Raw genomic sequence first — 17195 nt, 5'->3', positions numbered from 1 at the left:
CTCCAAGGTTACACACTCTATTATTCTGTTCATGAAGAGGTGTCACAGTGATGGAGCTCGGTGGTTGGATGCCAGGGTTAGGGTAGGGGGGATTTCAGTGGCTCAAACTCTTCTGTGGACTGATTTGGATTATGCTTACATGGACCTACCCATATGTTACAATCCATAGACCTGTCCATCAGCATAAATCAATTGTACTGTAGGAGAATTTTAAAAATAAAACATAAAAGCTCCTCTCAGAATAACGGACAGGATCTGGGGCACCTGGGCGGCTCAGCTGGCTTAGTGTCTGACTCTTGATTTCAGCTCAGGTCATGATCTCCTGGTTTGTGTGGTCGAGCCCCGAGTCGGGATTCTCTCTCTCTCTCTCTCTCTCTCTCTCAAAATTAATAAACATTTAAAAAATAAAAATGCACAGGATCTGAATGTTGGGATCCAAGGTGTCATTATCATCTTCTTTGCACTTTCCCATCTATACACACCTGTATCTAGTAACTAGTGATTTATAATCAATCAGTTTTAGGGGCGCCTGGGTGGCTCAGTCGGTTAATCGCCCGACTTCAGCTCAGGTCACGATCTCGCGGTCCGTGAGTTCGAGCCCCGCGGGCTCTGGGCTGATGGCTCAGAGCCTGGAGCCTGCTTCCGGTTCTGTGTCTCCCTCTCTCTCTGCCCCTCCCCCATTCATGCTCTGTCTCTCTCTGTCTCAAAAATAAATAAACGTTAAAAAAAAATTATAATCAATCAGTTTTAGACACAGAAACAAACTCTCCCAATGGCCGCCACATCTGTTCCTTCAGTAAGAACCCAGCCTGATGGTTTCAGTGTTCTGCACAATCCCATGCATCAAGGGAAGCAAATGAACCCTTCCTTCTCACCAGTTTTATCACAGATAGGTGGGAGGTGACTGAACCTACACCTTGAATGATGTTTCCTGATCAAGCATGGGAAGTCACATTCACACTGTCCCATATCTTCCTCACTACAGCAATGGCAGGTACGACAGCCCAGAACGTTGCAATATTTAGAGCTTTTCCTTTCTTTTTTTTTTAAGTTTATATACTTATTGAGAGAGAGAGAGAGTTGGGGGAGGGGCAGAGAGAGAGAGAGAGAGAGAGAGAGAGAGAGAATCCCAAGTAGGCTCTACGCTGTCAGCACAGAGCCCCATGTGGGGCTCAAACCCATGAACTGTGAGATCACGACCTGAGCCATAATCAAGAGTCGGATGCTCAACTGACTGAGCCACCCGGGAGCCCCTAGATCTTTTTCTTGGACACACAGGGTCAGACTCATTTTCAGGGATCATGTTTTAACCAAGTTTAAAGAATCTGGCATCTTCTTTCCAACTTTAAGTAAGACTTATGCACCTATCGTTGCATAACCACAATCTCGGTGCTAATCCCTACCGAATCTTACTTTTAGTGGCTGGAAATGTATGTTGTTCATATCTGTTTATCTGTTTATCTTGTATCTAACTGGGATTTGAAGAGTGGCAAATCCTTGGTACACATACAATGAGTGCATGGATGGGTGGGTGGATGGATGGATGGACAGAAGGGAGGGAGGGAGGAAAGGTGAAGAAGATCAATCGGTTTTTTCTTTGTAGCAATTTCTGTAAATCACACCCAGTCTGGCTCTCATTTGGAATAACTGCAAAATAAAAATGATCTAAGGCATGCAGCGCTTACAAATTTATTAGTGGCCGGTGCAGTAACTTTTAATGTTTCTGTGGCAATACTAGCAACAAATTAATAAAAGCTTAATTTTTATACAAATAGTTTTATTACAAATTTGAATTTGTAAGAAATACACATGTAAAGAAATTACATAAAAGGCCTTAGTAGTCTTAAAACCGTGTTGGAGACTTTTGGCGCAAGGTCATTGCCTCGCATTGACAGTGCAAGGTCATTGCCAGTGGTCAATCCTGCTCTCCTGTGATCCGTCCGCTCCCTGCTGACGTCTGCACGCAGCTCGCCGGAGCGAGCAAGCCACCCGGAGGCACTTACACGGGGGGAATACTGATACTAGGGTTCAAATGAGCTGTTTTGCACACCAGGCCGCAGAACGACGAATACGAAGTAAACGAAGGCCTTTTACGGTTTTGCTGGTTCTGAAGTCAGGTCATTCGGTTGTGATTAGTGTTTAAAACCCTGAAGACATTTAATACAGAATACAAACAATAAGCTCAGAGTACATGTTTCACTGGAGCAGACGCCGCGCTCGTGGACCTGGGTTTGGCTTTGGCGATACACGCGTTTTGGTTTGGAGGTGAACAACGAAAACGGGACGTGTCACATTCAACACCCGGGTGTTTAAAAATCTATGTGAAAGGACAACACAGTCTTTTCAAGGAAGAAACTACGTAAGCTTTATTTTAACAGTGGAAATGAAACAAACCTTTGACCTAATCGCTGACATCTATATAAATTACTAAAATAATATATATATTTAATTTCCGCCTACTTTTGGACCATCTTTATTCCACAGGAAATTTGTGATTTCTGCACAAGCAGCTGCATAGTACCACACAGAGCAGAAAGACCTACATTTACGTCTGGGGGTTGGAAGATTCGGCGGCTGAGCCATTCCATCAGCAGGCCCGGAACACTGTTCTCTCGGGACCCACTCGTGTACGGGCCCAGGGACCTGCGCTTGGAAACAGCTTGACGGTGACGTAAACAAACATCCCATCCGGGGGGAGGGAATGCACCTGTCCCAACACAAGAGTGGACACAGGCGTTCAGACACAACGGAAGGCCCCGCGCACCTGCTAGCACCCTTTGGTTTTCTGATGGAGTTCGTACTTCACGCATCAGTGCATTGGCTTCAAGAACAGACTTACACTTTTATTTCATCAAAAGTGCCATTTGGTGCGTCACTATGACAGCTTATCATGCTCTTTGTTTCTCCTTCAGCGAGTAGAGGCCACCGAAGCGGGGTGTGCTAGTTAGGCAAATTCCTATAAGGCACTTTACGGCTTTCATACTGGACAGTGAGGTACACAGGATATATTTCTAGGGTTCGTTGCTGTTAACAAGAGAAGGGGGAGAGGAGGGAGTAGCACCATGTTGTACGTTAGCTGAGGGCCGGGTTTCATTATGTTCTTCTCATACAGACTTGGCAACGGCTGACGTGTGTGCGCAGCTCCCCCGCCTTCAAGGTGGACGGCGTGGGCTTCCTACAAGGCAACCCAGAAACCAGCCATCAGCGCTGCTGCTCCACAAGGCAGGCGAGCCCCTCAGCAGCCCCCGCCTTTCCTGGAGCTCCCCCCTCTCCCGAGGGGCCGGATGAAGGGGGTGGGCCCAGCCCATGACAAGCAGCGACCACTGCTCGTCCTGACCTAGTGGGCACCGCACTGGGTGTCACCCGCCCTCACAGTGCGGGGAGGGACAGGGGCCGTGCACGACATCACGTTCACCCCCATGCGCAGCCGTGAGGCTGGTGGAGGCCCAATTGCATGCCCAGGTGAGGGCACAGCCACAGCCATCCCGAGCCTGTTGGGCTCTAAAGTCTGAGCCACTCCCAGGTTACCGCACAGCCTCCTTGGACTGTGACTTTCCCACTCCAGCCTTTCTCCTTGACCAGACCACTCGCTCCTCCCAGGGAGGAAGGTGCTCTTCTCTGTGACCCTTCACACACAGAGGGAGAGCTCATTAAACATTGGTTGAAGGGTGTGATGAGCAATGAATCTGGAACAATTAACCAGACCTCGAAATACTTTCATAAGCTTTTGCCAGATTTCTATGCAGGTGGTCGGACTGGAGGCCAGAGGGGAAGACAGTTAGTGTCCCAAATGCTCTTTGATCCTAGGAATTCTGTCTTAAGTTGACCGTTAGTGGGGTGAAGTCAGAACCGAAGTTGGCACTAACCAAATTCTATTAAAAAGGTAGCCACAGAAAACAAGTAACTTGTCCTCAAATTAAGGCTGCTTCTAAGCAACTTCTATGAAAACCATATGGCCCCCAAACTAATTATTTAAATTAATAGGATCTTATCTAATTTTGTTTTAGTTCATCGTACCAGGCTGCTGTTCTATTAACCCTATAATGGAAGCCCGAGAACCTGATACACCTGCCGAGTGCTCAGCACTTGGATAATGGTTAAGCTTTATCCGGAGAGTTGATGTCAAGCTTCCAAATGCCTGCAGGGTTTCATGTACGCTATGAATTAGGTCCCTGGTACTTTTTTGGTGCTTAAAGAATTACAAACAGAGAGTGTGTTGCTCTGTCTTTTATGATCTAAGCCCAGGAAGCGAGGGGCTCACAAGAGAGTTCCAGAAAATTCTCTCTGAAAAGGTAAAGGCAGAAAGGCTTGTCCCCAGGGGCTAGCAGCACTTATTTCGGGAAGGAACAGTAAGCATTGGGGCTCCATCAGCCTCCGTGTCTGCCCCAGCAGGGGATGGGGCCAGTGCTGCCAAAGGACAGAGGACCATCATGTGCTCCCCTCCATCCCCACCGTGCAGGCCCCACACTGACTTCAGCAAGGTCAGCAGCCATTTGGGACAGCTGTCATAAAGGTGAAGTGGTGCTAGCAGAAAAGAAAGGTAAGGTCCTCCCTATCAATTTCAGCTGCACTTGTGCCAAAATTCATGTTTATTTGCATGGGTTTAATAAAGTCCTGCTTCGTCCCTCAGAACTCACCCTGTACATACACTGGAGTCAGCACTACAACTGCTAGAAGGCAAATACTGCCCTTTCCTCTCTCACCGATGTTAAATGTGCAATATTTTTATTTTTTGAATTTTTAAAAATGTTTAATTTATTTATTTTGAGAGAGTGTGTGTGTGTGTGCAAGCAGGGGAGCAGCAGAGACAGACGGCAGGAGCAGGGGTGGGGGGAGAGAAAGAGAGAGAGATTGCCAAGCAGGCTCTGAGCTGTCAGAGCCCTGAGCCCCACGCAAAGCTCGATCCCACGAACTGTGAGACCATGACCTGAGCAGAAATCAAGAGTCAGAAGCTGACTGAGCCACCCAGGTGTCCCAAATATTTTTAAATGCTCTGTTTAAAGACTCCAGTTGCTTTAACTACACTGTAGTGGCGCCACCTACAAAAATGGAAGAACTGAACCCATAACTTGAGATCTGCCTTTGAAGTCTGACCCGGTTATCTGTCCACACAGAACAGAATCGAATATTCATTACCTCCTGTGGAACACACATTCCTAATCAGTTTTATAACCATCCAGAAGACCAAGACTGAAAGCCCCAAAGGCGGCTGAGCAGCAGAGAGGCCCCGCCCCAGCAGAGGCCCTACCCCTACAGCAGAGAGGCCCCGCCCCAGCAGAACAGAGGGCCCCGCCCCAAAAGCAGAGAGGCCCCGCCCCAGCAGAGGCTCTGCCCCAACACCAGAGAGGCCCCGCCCCAGCAGACAGGCCCTACCCCAACAGCAGAGAAGGCCCTGCCCCACCAGAGGCCCGACCCCAGCAGAGAGGCCCCTCCCCGACACCAGAGAGGGCCCCGCCCCAGCAGAGAGAGCCGCCCAGACTTACTTGAACATCTCGCTTCTCTCGATCGTGGCAAGCCAAAAGCTGTACGCGTTCGCGTAGTAATTGCAAGTCCCACGTCCGTGGCACTCGATGAATGGCGCGCTCCTGAACTCTTCCAGACAGGACCCGGGGGATGCCAGGGCTTGGCCAGAACCTTCGGCACCAGCACTGGTGTGCTGCGGAGCAAACGTGAGCCGTGGGTCAGATCCCCGGAACACCCAAGTGCTCGCACTTCCGACGGCCTGCAAGCCGGTCCGGGCTCCACGAGTGGCACAGGGCAGTACAGGACCCAGCGGGGCCGCCGCCGCCCCCTAACTCGGCATGGCCACTCCGGCTTCATCAGCACTTAGAGAAATGCTGTCCTAGTTATTATTTTTGAAACACTTGACACCTCCTCTAACTTGGGACAGAAGAAACAGCCAAAATGTGTAAATGATGTTGGAACCCATACGTGCAAAATCAAGCTTTCTAATCAACATCCTGGAGGATAATTAAAATCCTGAATTTGCTGCATTGGATGCTATGTATCCTTTTATAAGGTAAAGAACAATCACCCATTACTTGCCTTTAAAAAGAGAGATCATTTAAATAAGAAGAAAAAAAAAGTAACCACTGCTGTAACTTAAAATGCACTTTAGTCTAATGGGTTCAAGTAGGATCTACCTGTGCTCAGAAACCAGGGCCATAAGATAAATGACCCCAAATGAGATAAGACATTCCAAAATCCACCATGACTATTATTTCAGACGTGAGAATTTCAGGGCCCTTTGAAGACAAAGCTAATGCCCTCCATTCCCAGATGAGGACTGGATGACGCTAGAACATTCTGGATCTGACAATGGTCCCAGTTTTGAGGCCAAGCTGAGACAAGAACAGGGGTCTCCAGACTGTGGGGCCAGAGCCCCTCCACCTCCCCACAACGCCCCTTAAGCCTGGGAAGTGATGGAGAACTTGTTCCCTGGGACACCATTACTTTAGTTTGCTCTTGATTTAGGGAAATTATGGGCAATCATTGTTTCACATCTTCGTAGGACAAAAGGCTTTCCTGAGGCTCTTTACTCCTTGGGCCAGGGGCTACTTGTGTCATCATGAGGTTCTGCTGAGTATTTCTTATGATTATACAGGCAAAACATTCAATCTGTCTCATCACTGCTGGTGTCTTGACTTCTCTACACTGTAGTTCTAACTTTTTGGCTTTCCCAATCAAGTAGTTACCATGCAGTATTTAGAATCATCAAAGCAACTAACTTTCTGGGTGGCTGCAAATTCTCTGGTCCTGTTGAAGAGTCTACCTGAAGCATCATCAACCCAGGAAATCTCACAACCAAACGTGAATACAGACACAAGTGCTTTAAAAGCGCTTTTCTGGCACCTTCTGCACTTGGGATCACTGCAGCAGAAGAAAATAGTTATGAAGCCACTTTCCCAGTCAATACCTAATAGGCTAGAGATCATCTGGGGGTCAAAACGTCCAGGCGGCCATACCTGAGACTGAGGAGGGGTGGGGCTTAGTGGTGAGCCAGAAGGTTTCCGTGCAGGGCCCTTACTGTGGCTTACCCGGTACAACCTGACCTAACCTGACCTGACCTGACCGGTTCAGAGCCTTCATATATGCAATCACTTCTTTAAACTGAGGCAATAAAATAAAGTAACCAGCCACCATGGGATCACAAGCAGGTGCCATATTTCCTTTGTTAACTGGTATTTCAGGGGTGGGCACATCGGGGACCTGGTGTCTGGGACAGCTGAGTGGCAGGAGAGTGTCCTCACGCTCCCAGACACTGGCCAGCGCCCCTGCTGCCTCTGCCCGATGCACACCACTGCTTCAGGCTTGCATGAGCTGCCTGAATGGGCACCTGTCTCCTCTCCTCCTGGGGAGAAGCTCTGACTCCCGGAAACCTTCTCCTGGTGTCCCTGCCACCTAGTTCTGGAGCAGCCCCTCGGGAGGCAGGAGGTAGGCTCCGGCCGGGTGCAGGAACAGCTGCCATCCACAGTGGAGCAGGCCAGGCCCCTGGGGATGCTTTGAACTGGGCGGCCCAGCAAGGGAGGAGAGGCCTGCCCGGCATGAGCCAGCCAACTGAGGGTGGGAGCATGGGGGTGGTGGTGGTGTTAGCGGGAGGCTCTTCAGGGGTGCAGGGAGTTTCCCCAAATGCTCACCATCACGAAGGAATAGCCAATCCAGAGGGAGGACCAGCCGCTGGGGCACTGCGGAATCTGGATGGTCTGGCTGTGCACGGCCATCACCATGGCCGGAGCCTCGCACACCGCACACCTGGAAGGTACAGAGCAGGGACCCTGAGCACGGACAGGGACAGGGACAGCAGGACAGGGACAGCACAGCACAGGATGAAACCTGTTTGTTCTCTTCTCCTGTGCTGTCACACCTCCTCTCCACTCCTGCTTTCTGACCCAACCACATGCTTACAACACGGCTGACACGCCCACAGCTGACTCTCACTGATTTGATAAGCTCACCTCAGTACTAGAATAATAAATCCCCAAGACACCCAACACTTGCTGTTTAACCATCTGCTTTGGTGGAGGGGCCGAGGGACCGCTGACTTTCATTCTCTCCTTTGCGCATTCCAGTGTTTTCCAAACTTTCAACAATGAGCGTGGACTTTAGCAAACACAATTAACACTTAAGAAGAAAGAGTTGGTGAAATGCAAGTGCTACAGCTTCCAGAACTCAGCACTTTGTTTTCAGCTAAGAATCATCTTCGATCTAAGAAATACATGTAGTGACGTAGAGGAACTAACAAATAATGCATCGGAGGCTGGATGTCCACGTGAGCCTGCCTCAGACTTACTCCAGACTCGATGCCAACAGACCGGTGGCGAGACCCTGTCTGTTCCAGGCGGGGATGGACAGCGGGACACTGCAGTGCGAGTGACCCCCAAAGAACCCTCTCTAGGACAGGAGCTTCCCGAGCTGGGATGCCAGACACTTGGCCACTGGGACCGTACCCAGGAACAAATGAAGACAACGCACAATCTTCTGACTCAGACCCGCTCAACTCAGGGAACCCTTCGATGGCAGGGCACCGTTTTGTACAAGAAAAAAGAATTAAGCACTAGCAGTAAAATAATCACATTCAAGTCACAAAATGAACAGAGTGTTAGCAATGCTGACGAATGACTACAAATGGTGTTAATAATTACACCTAGTTATGCCGGAACATTTGCATGAAAATGGATGAGAAGTGGGCAGAGGCCTAAATTAGTCATTCGATTTTCCGTGGACGTGTGTGCGTGCGTGCGCACAGCTTTCTATTTTATTCACGCAAATGCAGATGAATTAAAAGCCTCGGTTAAACAACAGTTACTGAAATTGGCCTGTACATCTGCTACCATCTGTCTGCCTGACACGGAAAGCAGAAATAGAGCGTGGCAGACGGACGGCATTTGATGTCAGGCTCTCTCTGGGCTCAGGGTTTGGGAGGGGGGCTCGTCGAGAAGGTCATCCTGACGCCGCCCCATCAGATGGATAAGGGAACAGGGTCACAGACGGGAAGAGCTGGACAGCCCCTTGAAATTCAGACGGTTGAATCCCCCGGGTTATTCCGGCAAAGGCTGAGGCCACAGAGAGCGTGTCAGAGCCAGAACTGGGGCGCAGCAGCCCTGCTCTCCTAACAGTGGCCCTTCCGCCAGAACAATTAAACAATCAGTAGCGTGCGATAACTCAAGTCGACACGAAGCCAGAAATGTCTGCCCTGTTCTCAGGATGAAGGCAGAAAAGTTGCCAGCTTTTCTGCTTAAACGGAAGGATTCTGTGTTATTAACTCTTTCGAAAGGTTAAGCTTTAGGACCTCCCCAGAATAACCCGAAAGGCCCAAGACTTCACACAACCACGGGGTGAAAGTAACCATGGAAACTTGTGGGCTCAGAGACCAGAATGGAAGCACTGTTCCAAAGGGAACGTGAGACAGCAGGCTGGGGGGAGGGGGGGGGCAGGTTTCAGGATCAGCTCCAGGACATGACTGATAAAGTCCCGGCATGCTGAGCCTCTGGGGGTCAGGTAACAGAGATGCCAGGGGCTGAAATGTACAGGGCTAGGGCACCAAAGCATGCTGTCAGGGCGGCGGGGGGGGGGGGGGGGGGGGGGGGGTGTCTTTCTGAAAGTGAGGGGGCCACAGGGGAAAACAAATCTGAGACCCAGGGTGATTTGGGAACATCACAAACGCATGCCACAGCCCCTTCCCTCAAGCAAATGGAGGTCAAAGGTCAGTTTTATCAAGGAGGTAAAATAGCAAACAAACATGAATAATCGTTTTCTACCTGTTGTCCAAGGGAAGCTGAACAAAAATACAAAGGTGGTTAGTTTTCCTTCCGGTACAGCCCACATGGTCCTGAGCGTGGAAAGCCTCAACAGCGAAAGTCACAGGCACTCGCTGACATGTGTAAACGACTGTCTGTTTTGAAAGGTGCCGCCCGGAAGTGTGAAGAACCTTTTTCCCATTTTAAGACCCATAAAGTAAGTTTCTTACAGCTCAAAAAAAAAAACTAAAAACCAAAAACAAAAACAAAAACAACCCAAACCCAAAAAAGCTATCAGGAGATAGTTTAATGTAAGTCAATCTACAGTTTTTGTATTTTAATATTAGGGCACCTCCCAGCCCTTCCATCCTGGGGTCCCGTGTGGTACAGGTCTCTGAATAAGACTGATCTGCCAGGACCGCAGAGCCAGAGACAGGTACCAGAACCCGAAATCCTCCCCCAAATCCCCACGGCCTGGGGCTCCCAGCACTGGTTCCAGCGCTTACTTCCTGCTCCCTCTTCCCACTGACCACAGGACCCTGCCTTACCCTTCTTCATAGTCAAAAGCTGCCTGGTTCTTTAAAGGGAGCGTAGAAAGGCTCAAGTTAGTCCCCACTCTCACCTCCCTGAAGCAAACTTGTCCTGCCTTGTTATTCTGTTCATCCTTTATTACCTTAGTGTGTTAACGAGTAAAACTACAGAACGGCTTCTTGGTCACATGAATTCATACCTTTGTCACTTTTCTATTAGTTCTGAGTACAGCTAAGGAATCAGCTTTTAACTAGAAGGAATGAGACAAAAATAGGACCTCCATGCACTTCTCAGTCATACTAATTCCAATTTCCCGTATTAGTTCCTATCAGGCAGACTCTGGGGGACTTGAAAACATGCTCCAGACATTAATTAGTGTGGAAAGCACTTCATTTGGCAAGCTGCTTGGTCAAACACATGAATTGCCAGTGGGAATTCACCCTAAGGAAACAAAAGTTAGTGGGGGGGTGGGGAGTACAAAAAATCTCGATAGGTATACATTTTTATGTATACAACAAATCTGTATAATCTTTTTGTGTATAAAGCACAGATATACAGAATGTCTGCGGTATTAGTTTCATAGAGACACTTCACACCCATATTTGAGCTCCTGCATTAAATACCACTGAACTCTGCACTTAGAAATGGTTAAGATGATGGGGCGCCTGGGTGGCTCAGTCGATTAAGCACCAGACTTTGGCTTAGGTCATGATTTCAGGGTTTGTGGGTTCGAGCCCCGTGTTGGGCTCTGTGCTGACAGCTCAGAGCCTGGAGCCTGCTTCAGATTCTGTGTCTCCCTCTCTCTCTCTCAAAAATAAATAAACATTAAAAAAATTTTTTTTAATTTTTTTTTTTACGTTTTTATTTTATTTTTGAGACAGAGAGAGACAGAACATGAATGGGGGAGGGTCAGAGAGAGAGGGAGACACAGAATCTGAAACAGGCTCCAGGCTCTGAGCAGTCAGCACAAAGCCCGATGCAGGGCTGGAACTCGCATACCGCGAGATTGTGACCTGAGCCGAAGTCAGACGTTCAACCGACTGAGCCACCCAGGCGCCCCCAAAAAAAATTTTTTAAAAAGAAATGGTTAAGATGATTGATTTTATGTCTATTTTACTACAATTAAAATAACAACAAAATTTTTAAATTTCAAAGCGGTGGGCGATTCAGAAGAAAAAAATATTAAAAGGCTCCTCGGGGAGATAATTATTTAAGAAAACAAAGTTTAGAATGCTGCTCTCAGGCCTGCTGGGGACTCCAGGGATGTTGCTTCATGGGGGAAAGGGCGACCAGACCACCCCAGTGAGTCACACAGAATAGGAATTCTGCCCCAAAGCTGGGCATTGCCTCTCGAAGGCATCACACTGTAATTCTGAAAGAGGACAGCTTGGGACACCTGGGCAGGGGTCAGTCAGTTAAGCGTCCGACTCTTGATTTGGGCTCAGGTCATAGTCTCACAGTTCATGAGTTCAATCCCTGCATCAGGCTCTGTGCTCATAGCACAGAGAGACTCTCTCTCTGCTTTAGAGACTCTCCCCATCCCTCTCTCTGCCTCCGCCCGTTCTCTAAACAAACTTAAAAAAAAAAAGAGAGAGAGAATAACTTTTATACCAAATGATTTTATGTCTGATCTCTATTACAAAACTCTGATATCATAAACAATAAGCTGGCAACAGTTCAAAAGCTTTGGGGAAAAAAAACGAAGCAACAACCTCTGCCTAGACTACAAGCAGTTTTTCTTCTTCGATTATATACATCTGCTCCTACAAGTGCCCGACTCACCTGCTAATGAACGGTCTGATATTGTCACCGGCGATGGGCGCCATAGACATGGGCATGGGCTCAGGGGTGGACAGCCAGTAGGAGTAGTCATTTCGGGAGGCGAAGTTGCACACGTTGTTGATGTTACAGAACAGGAAGGGCATCGTGCTGAACTTGCGCAGGCAGCTCCCAGCCGTGCCTACAGCCACAGGGAGACACAGGTTCAAGTGCCGGCTCTGTGATCAGTCTGCCTCCGCACAACACAACCATTAAGGTGGAAATAAAACTGCTTTCAATTACAGGCAGAAAGGAGGTAAATACACCACACAGGCAAGTATGGTTGTAAATGAGCATTAACTTAAATTTAAAGTGATTCAAGGCAGAAGAAACCCTATAAAGAATTATGTAGGATATTTTGATTAAGGGAAACACACCAGTTTATCAGTAGAGAAAAATCTTTTATAAAACTGAACCCCAAAGTTGCTACGGATTCTGTCTCCCTCTCTCTCTGCCCTGACCCCACTCACGTTCTCTCTCTCTCAAAACTAAATAAACGTTAAAAAAAAAATTTTTTTTAAACGGGTGCCTGGGTGGCTCGGTCGGTTAAACGTCCGACTTTGGCTCAGGTCATGATCTCACTGCTCATGAGTTCAAGCCCCGTGTTGGGCTCTGTGCTGACAGCTCGGAGCCTGGAGCCTGCTTCGGATTCTGTGTCTCCCTCTCTCTCTGCTCCTGCCCTGCTCACACACTCTCTCTCAAAAATAAATAACCACTAAAAAATTAAAAAAAAAAAACTGAATTCCAAAGGAAATTTATCACGTGGCTCCTGATCCAGCGGACAGTAACCCTGAACAATATCTTCAATGACTATCTTGCCGAAAATGCAGATTCTCCTTACAGGCGGCTTGTTCTTTCCAACCTCCATAAAGGTTAACGTGCGTGACACTGCACTAACTTGGTGAAGGACGTCCAGTGGGGACGAGAGAAATGACAGCCAACGGACAGCTGTCCCATGGAGACTCACCGGGGGTGGGGCTTGGAGCCTCAGGACAGGGGCGCACGCTCGGGTTTTAGCCAGAGCACCTGTAAAGCTGCCCTATTTTAAGAAGACCGACACTAGCTGTGAAGCATGTATTCCGGAAATCTTGACCTACTTGATAGTTTGAAGACCAGATCAAAAGTTTTATCAATTTAAAAGCTTTCAGAGACTCAGCCTTGACATTTCCCTGTGCTAATGAGGCAGCTGTTGAGCTGGTGGTTGGTCGTGTGAGGGGGGAGGGAAGCGGAACCAGGCCCTCTTCTCGCTAACGACGTCTCTGTGGCGCTCTGACATGCGGGGCCAGGGACAGCTCTGCCGGCCTCGGCACGCCATGAGTCTGTGTTGGATGAATGCACGCGTCCCCGAGGTCTCACCCAAGTCCTGGCCGTGCGCCCGCTCGTTGCCTTGCACGTAGAGCAGGGAGTACCCGTGGTAAAGAATTTTGGTCCCAGGAGGACACTGCGGGTCGTCCGTGGTCTGACTGTGCCGGGTCACCAGGAAGCCATGATCAACAGATGGGGTGCCTGGGGGACCCATGGATCCTGGCAACCCGTCGGGACCTGGTGGGCCTGGAAACCCTCTTGGACCTGGAAGACAGAGAGGAGTGAGCTTCCCCGGGTGCAGACAGGTGCCCTGGGATAACCCGCCTCCACGCTGCCCCCCTTTCTTTCCCTTTGCACGGACCCCCCCACGATGCTTGAGAAACACGGTGCTCGGTGCCAAGCAGACGCTCAGAAAATGGAGTCCAATATAAACACAATATGTGAAAAGGAATATATGAGGGAATGTGTCATTCAGACAACATTTGGGGGCTCCTCCAAGGAGGAAGGACCACAGAATTACTAGAAAAAAAAACTCCTTTTAAAAGGTGGCTTCCTGCCACGGCAGCCCAGCACCGCGCAAGGACACAGGGTAGTGAGGGCGCGTCCTTCCCCATCCCCTCGGTAGCTACGCTGTCTGCAACACTGCTGGCTGGCCTCCTGCTGGGCTGGGCCCCCCCCCCCCGGCCCCCCCCCCCGCCCTTCCAGTGGAGGCCTCAGCCTTTACCATCTCAGTCAACATGGGACAGCGGAGTGTCCGCTTCCTTGGGCAGCACACCGACTGCATTTCATGCCGGATGGTGGCCTCTCGGCCACCACCGGCATCGTCATCCACCCCTCCTGTCCACTGCTGATACACAATTTCTGTGGCTGCAGCCTGCCCCCCACCCCCACCACAGGAAGCCCCAGGCCGTCGCTGCTGGCCATCTTCTAACAACATCTGGAAATCACTGGCTTAGATCAACATCTGTCTCTCCACACGGAAAAAATGACAACTTTACCTCTTCTAGATGAGCTTATTTGCTGTTACACACACACACACACACACACACACACACACACACACACACAGACTTCCTCGGAAATCTTGCAGGCGATGTTTTCAATTCCATTTTGCAGGCGTCTGCACACCTGACTTCCAGCGTGTGACCCAGAGATTCAGGCAGAGGGCAGCTGGCAGGGTGTGGTGGGGGGGGGGGGGGCAGGGTGCCGCAGCAAACCTACCAGGGGGGCCAAAGGGTCCCGTCTCTCCTTTCTGGCCAGGAGCACCGTCAAAACCAGGAACACCTGGAGGTCCAGGCAAGCCCACGGATCCTGTCACACCTGTGGGAAAGTGAAAGGAGCTGGTGACAAAGGCCTGGAGCACAGGCGGGTGCCTCTTTGTCCTCCCTTCTGAAATGTCTCCGTAGCCTAAGGCCAGCAGCAGCAGTGACACTGTTCTCCCAGACAGCCTGGAGCCCCTCCTGTGAAGCCTTGTTGGCACCGGCCGCATCCAAACTGGCGTTCGCAGGGCGCGGGCCCCACAGTCTAACCCAGACCGCACGCAGTCGTGTCCCCCCCCCCCCCCCCCCCGCCACCTGGCTGCTCACTGCTACCTTGTGGCACCTGGCTTTGGGAAAGGCAGTGACGCGGCAGGGAGGGAGGGCTGTGACCCAGTTTTGTGTTCTCAATCATCTTCCCCAGGCCGTGTTTCCGCACCCCAAGTAATTCTTACGTGACAGACAGACCCGTGGACAGGTCTTTGATTCCATGTGGGCCCTTTCTTCCCAGGTAGTTTAAAGTGAAATTTTCATGGATGCCTCCTCCTAAGTATAGAGTCTTCCTTCCCCTCTACCGTCCAGCCACCCCTCACCAGCAGCTCTTAAGACAGGGAGGGCTCAGCCCAACTAAGCAGCAAGTGCCAGGTCGGGTGTCTGGGGACCCCAAGCACGAGCACAGGCCACTGTCAAGGCCCATTCTCATGGTTCCAGATCAATGCCTCCAGCCACCTCTTGTCTTCTAGCTGAACAAGATGGTCTCTGTGCTGCGGCCCATGTCTTCCCCGAGTGAGCACAGGTCCCTGGATGTTCCTCTGGCTTCTCCTGTATTTTGTTCTGGCTTTTGAGTTCCCTTCAGAAACTTCATTAGGTTTTGATATCCATTAAAGGAAATCAAGAAAGTCCTATTCAAATATACACCTGTATGGCCGTCACCCAGAGACCCTGGCTTGGGACACATTGGTGAGGAGCAGACCCTGCCCTATTTCCTTCTGACCCCACACCTCCCCTTTGCTAGTTTCTTACCTTGCTGTCCTTTGGGGCCTGGTGGTCCCGGAAGCCCCTTCAGACCTGGGGGACCCTCTGGACCAGGGAGTCCTGGCTCTCCTTTGATGATGTCGTAGGGCCCTGGGGGGCCTGGGGGCCCAGGGAGGCCTGTGGGAATCAGGGGGGCCACCGGTCAGTTCCACTGTCAACATTCGTGGGAGCAGATCCAAGCATGAAACCCAATCCAAACACGTTTCTCAGAAGTCATTCAGTATCAAAAACACATGTAATAGGTCTTCACGAGATGTACACGTACCTACGCCTTGCTACTATTCAACATAAAGTCCTGAATCCTTGGGACTGACCGATGCTGGGGTCGTTACTACAAACTGGGAGCTGGGTCCCAGAGCCCCTGATAACCGCGGGCCAGCAGGTGGGGCTCCATGCCTCCCAGGGATCCCTCCCCGACCTGGAGAGCTACAGCATGTGCAATTAGGTCTCATCTTATGCTTCTCTGAAATCTGCCTTATGGACATTATAACCACAGTCTTCATCCCTCAGTGACGCAAAAACTTCATCCTTCTGCGCGACAGCTCCCGAAAGATGAGCGGCAGCGAAGGAGTGCGGAGGCTCTCAGTCAGCCCCGGCCTCGCTTTCTTCAGCCAGACATCACCAGTCCTGTCCTGCCTTCCACACACTGTCCCCATTTCTTTCACTCCCCCATCGTACTTTTTAAATTTTTTTTTTAACATTTATTCATCTTTGAGAGAGAGAGACAGAGCATGAGTGGGGGAGGGGCAGAGAGAGAGGGGGACACAGAATCCGAAGCAGGCTTCAGGCTCTGAGCTGTCAGTACAGAGCCTGATGCTGGGGCTCAAATTCACAGACTGTGAGATCATGACCTGAGCTGAAGTCGGACACACCCCTAACCTTTTTTTAATTTTTTTAATGTTTATTTTTGAGAGAGAGAGAGAGAGAGAGACAACGTGAGTGGGGGAGGGTCAGAGAGAGAGGGAGACCCAGAATCCGAAGCAGGCTCCAGGCTCTGAGCTGTCAGCACAGAGCCCGACACGGGGCTCGAACCCACGAACCATGAGATCATGACCTGAGCCGAAGTTGGACGCCCAACGGACTGAGCCACCCAGGTGCCCACCCATCGTACTTCTTAATGCACTCTGCTGGCTCAGTCTGTCTCTCGAAACATGATTTCAAAAATCATGGAACCCTAGAAACGTGGTCAGACCAGCAGAAACTGGAACTGGATGCCTGTCGTACTTAGACCATTTCCTCCCATCTCGGGAGGCGGTCTTGGGGGCCGGGAGTCGCCGCATGCGGGGGACAGACGGCGCAGAAGCCACAGAAGACTCTTTCTTGTACAAAACTCCTTGCTGCCCAGCCCCCTTTCACACAGGCCCCACCTTAACCTGAGGACACCAAGCAGAGCCTGTAGGACTGCGAGTCTTGAGTCTGTCGACCCTCCCCGGCTGGATTCACCAGCTTGACTTTTAAGACGCGTCGCTAATAAAATGCCGACTAGGGCAGCCTCACACGGCAGTCCTGACAA

The 17195-nt window shown here is 50.2% G+C and overlaps 1 protein-coding gene across 1 annotated transcript in view; it reads right to left on the bottom strand.

Moving 5' to 3' along the window:
• Positions 1 to 1666: 1666 nt before the first annotated feature.
• Positions 1667 to 17195, bottom strand: part of COL4A1 (collagen type IV alpha 1 chain) — a 154758-nt gene continuing 139229 nt past the window's right edge. The window contains exons 46-52 of the mRNA XM_060636698.3: positions 15671 to 15799; positions 14613 to 14711; positions 13443 to 13655; positions 12051 to 12228; positions 7638 to 7752; positions 5484 to 5656; positions 1667 to 3175 (exon numbers count right to left, since the gene is read on the bottom strand). Coding sequence (XP_060492681.3) covers positions 3094 to 3175; positions 5484 to 5656; positions 7638 to 7752; positions 12051 to 12228; positions 13443 to 13655; positions 14613 to 14711; positions 15671 to 15799 — 989 coding nt within the window. The 3' untranslated portion in view covers positions 1667 to 3093. The remainder of the gene's footprint in view (positions 3176 to 5483; positions 5657 to 7637; positions 7753 to 12050; positions 12229 to 13442; positions 13656 to 14612; positions 14712 to 15670; positions 15800 to 17195) is intronic.

The sequence above is a fragment of the Panthera onca genome, chromosome A1 (assembly GCF_046562875.1).
Source record: "Panthera onca isolate mPanOnc1 chromosome A1, mPanOnc1 haplotype 2, whole genome shotgun sequence".
Classification (NCBI taxonomy): domain Eukaryota; kingdom Metazoa; phylum Chordata; class Mammalia; order Carnivora; family Felidae; genus Panthera; species Panthera onca.
The sequence above is the reverse complement of the archived record's forward strand: the minus strand, read 5'-3'. Positions and strand labels throughout refer to the sequence as shown.